Source organism: Penaeus monodon, chromosome 29 (genome assembly GCF_015228065.2).
Source record: "Penaeus monodon isolate SGIC_2016 chromosome 29, NSTDA_Pmon_1, whole genome shotgun sequence".
In the NCBI taxonomy this organism is placed as follows: domain Eukaryota; kingdom Metazoa; phylum Arthropoda; class Malacostraca; order Decapoda; family Penaeidae; genus Penaeus; species Penaeus monodon.
This window is the reverse complement of record NC_051414.1, coordinates 22,443,522-22,445,329: the sequence shown is the minus strand read 5'-3', so window position 1 is coordinate 22,445,329 and position 1,808 is coordinate 22,443,522. Positions and strand designations below refer to the sequence as shown.

General features: G+C 43.9%; 1 protein-coding gene across 3 annotated transcripts in view; it reads left to right on the top strand.

The window, feature by feature from the left end:
* LOC119592022 (solute carrier family 26 member 6-like) overlaps positions 1-1,808 on the top strand; it is a 15,905-nt gene that overhangs the window by 6,396 nt on the left and 7,701 nt on the right. For all 3 annotated transcript variants that reach the window (XM_037940813.1, XM_037940812.1, XM_037940811.1), the window contains exons 3-7: positions 307-489; positions 597-707; positions 837-1,024; positions 1,309-1,476; positions 1,651-1,755. In XM_037940813.1, coding sequence (XP_037796741.1) covers positions 307-489; positions 597-707; positions 837-1,024; positions 1,309-1,476; positions 1,651-1,755 — 755 coding nt within the window. The remainder of the gene's footprint in view (positions 1-306; positions 490-596; positions 708-836; positions 1,025-1,308; positions 1,477-1,650; positions 1,756-1,808) is intronic.

The following is a 1,808-nucleotide window of genomic DNA, read 5'->3' as shown; positions in this document are numbered from 1 at the left end:
CACAATTATCTTTATCATAATAAACAAGCAACAACAGAAAATGCATTATGAAATTTTCACAAAAAATCGTATGAAAATGACTCTTTTCTAAATCTTTCAGATACCCTGAACAAAAATTTTAACATCTTTTAACAGAAAAAATGCTTTGAAACATTCTTTCTCAACAAATGTAAAATCGTATTCGATAGATTTGTTTGTAAACCCACAAAGGGGTGCGGAAGCGACGTTGTAACTTGGCGACGTTGTAATCATGTCCCATCATGGGAAAACACCCTTTTGCATTTATCTTACCCTTTCTTTACACAGGTTTGTGTGAAACGTTATCAAATCATGTGCGAGAATCCTGCCGCTGTGACCGTGACCGCGCTTGGGGGGCAGTGAAGGCCAAGCTGCCCATCCTCTCTTGGCTCCCGCGTTATAACTTCCGCACCGACTTCGTGGGAGATGTTATTTCAGGCACGACCGTGGCCATCATGCACATCCCGCAAGGTGAGAGTCTTGTGCAGTCTCATATATTAATAAATTATTATCACTATTGTGTGATAATATGAGATTGAAGAAGAAAATAAACCGAAGGATCTATATTTATCATCTAGGAATGGCATACGCGCTCCTGGGGGGCCTCCCACCTGTCGTAGGACTGTATATGGCCTTCTTCCCTGTTCTGATGTACGTGATAATGGGCACATCTCCTCATGTCTCCATGGGTAAGCTCGGGTAACTGTCTTAACACGTAATAATGTGTTTTTTCGAAGTTATTTCCTTTGCTGTGGAATTAGAGAAACGAACGGGCTAATTTTATAGCAACAACTATATTCCTTGTTGATGTACCTTAGGAACGTCCGCTGTTATAAGCATGATGATGGGGCAGGCGGTGGGGGACCTCTCCTCGAGCATCGAGGAGAGGTCCCCACAGGGCTCTCGCAACGAAAGCCTCGTACAGGACAGCGTCAATGGAACATCTGTGACCTACACTCCGATACAGGTCGCCTCTGCGCTGTCTCTGGTTGTCGGGTTTTGGCAGGTGCGTGTCCTGGCTGAAGGCTTTAGAGGGGGGGAGGGTGTCGGGTCGAATAGCCTTTGGAACTAAAATTGGAATTTATGCTATTGTACCACACGGTCCTTTTTGCTTTCGTTTTTGGTCATAGCCAAGGCTAGTTGAGTGAAAACACAATAACGTGTGACCTGAAACCACATTATTGGTTGACTTTTTAAAACCTCTTAATCTAGCCCGCAAATCAATCCACACAATCTCGACCTGACCCTCAGTTTCTGCCATCACCCACGTCTTCAATGAAATGCCCACAGATAGTGTTCGGTCTGCTGCATCTGGGAGAGGTCTTCGGAAGGTTCCTGTCTGACATGCTCATCTCAGGCTTCACGACGGGCCTGGCCTTCCAAGTCCTCACGTCGCAGGTCAAGTCCCTCTTCGGTATCTCGGTGCCCCGCCATAGCGGACCATTCAGTATAATCAATGTATGTTCTGTTCGTCCCTGAAACGAAGAAAAAATTATGTCTTGAAACTTTGCTGTTGATAAGTTAAGTTTAATTTGGCACTAAGATTAAGAGAAAGAAATTGTGAGATTTTGCTGTGGGTGCAAGTGAAAAGAAATACTATGTTGTTGATAGTTGCAATATTATTGGTTCCAGACGTACGTGGATATCATCGGTCAGTTGCTGTCAGCCAACGTCACTGTCATAATTGTGTCATCCATTACGATAATCATTCTCGTGATTAATAATGAACTCATCAAGGTAAGCGTTGCAAGTTCATGCAGGAACATTTTGTGTCTGTTCTCCAGTGATGA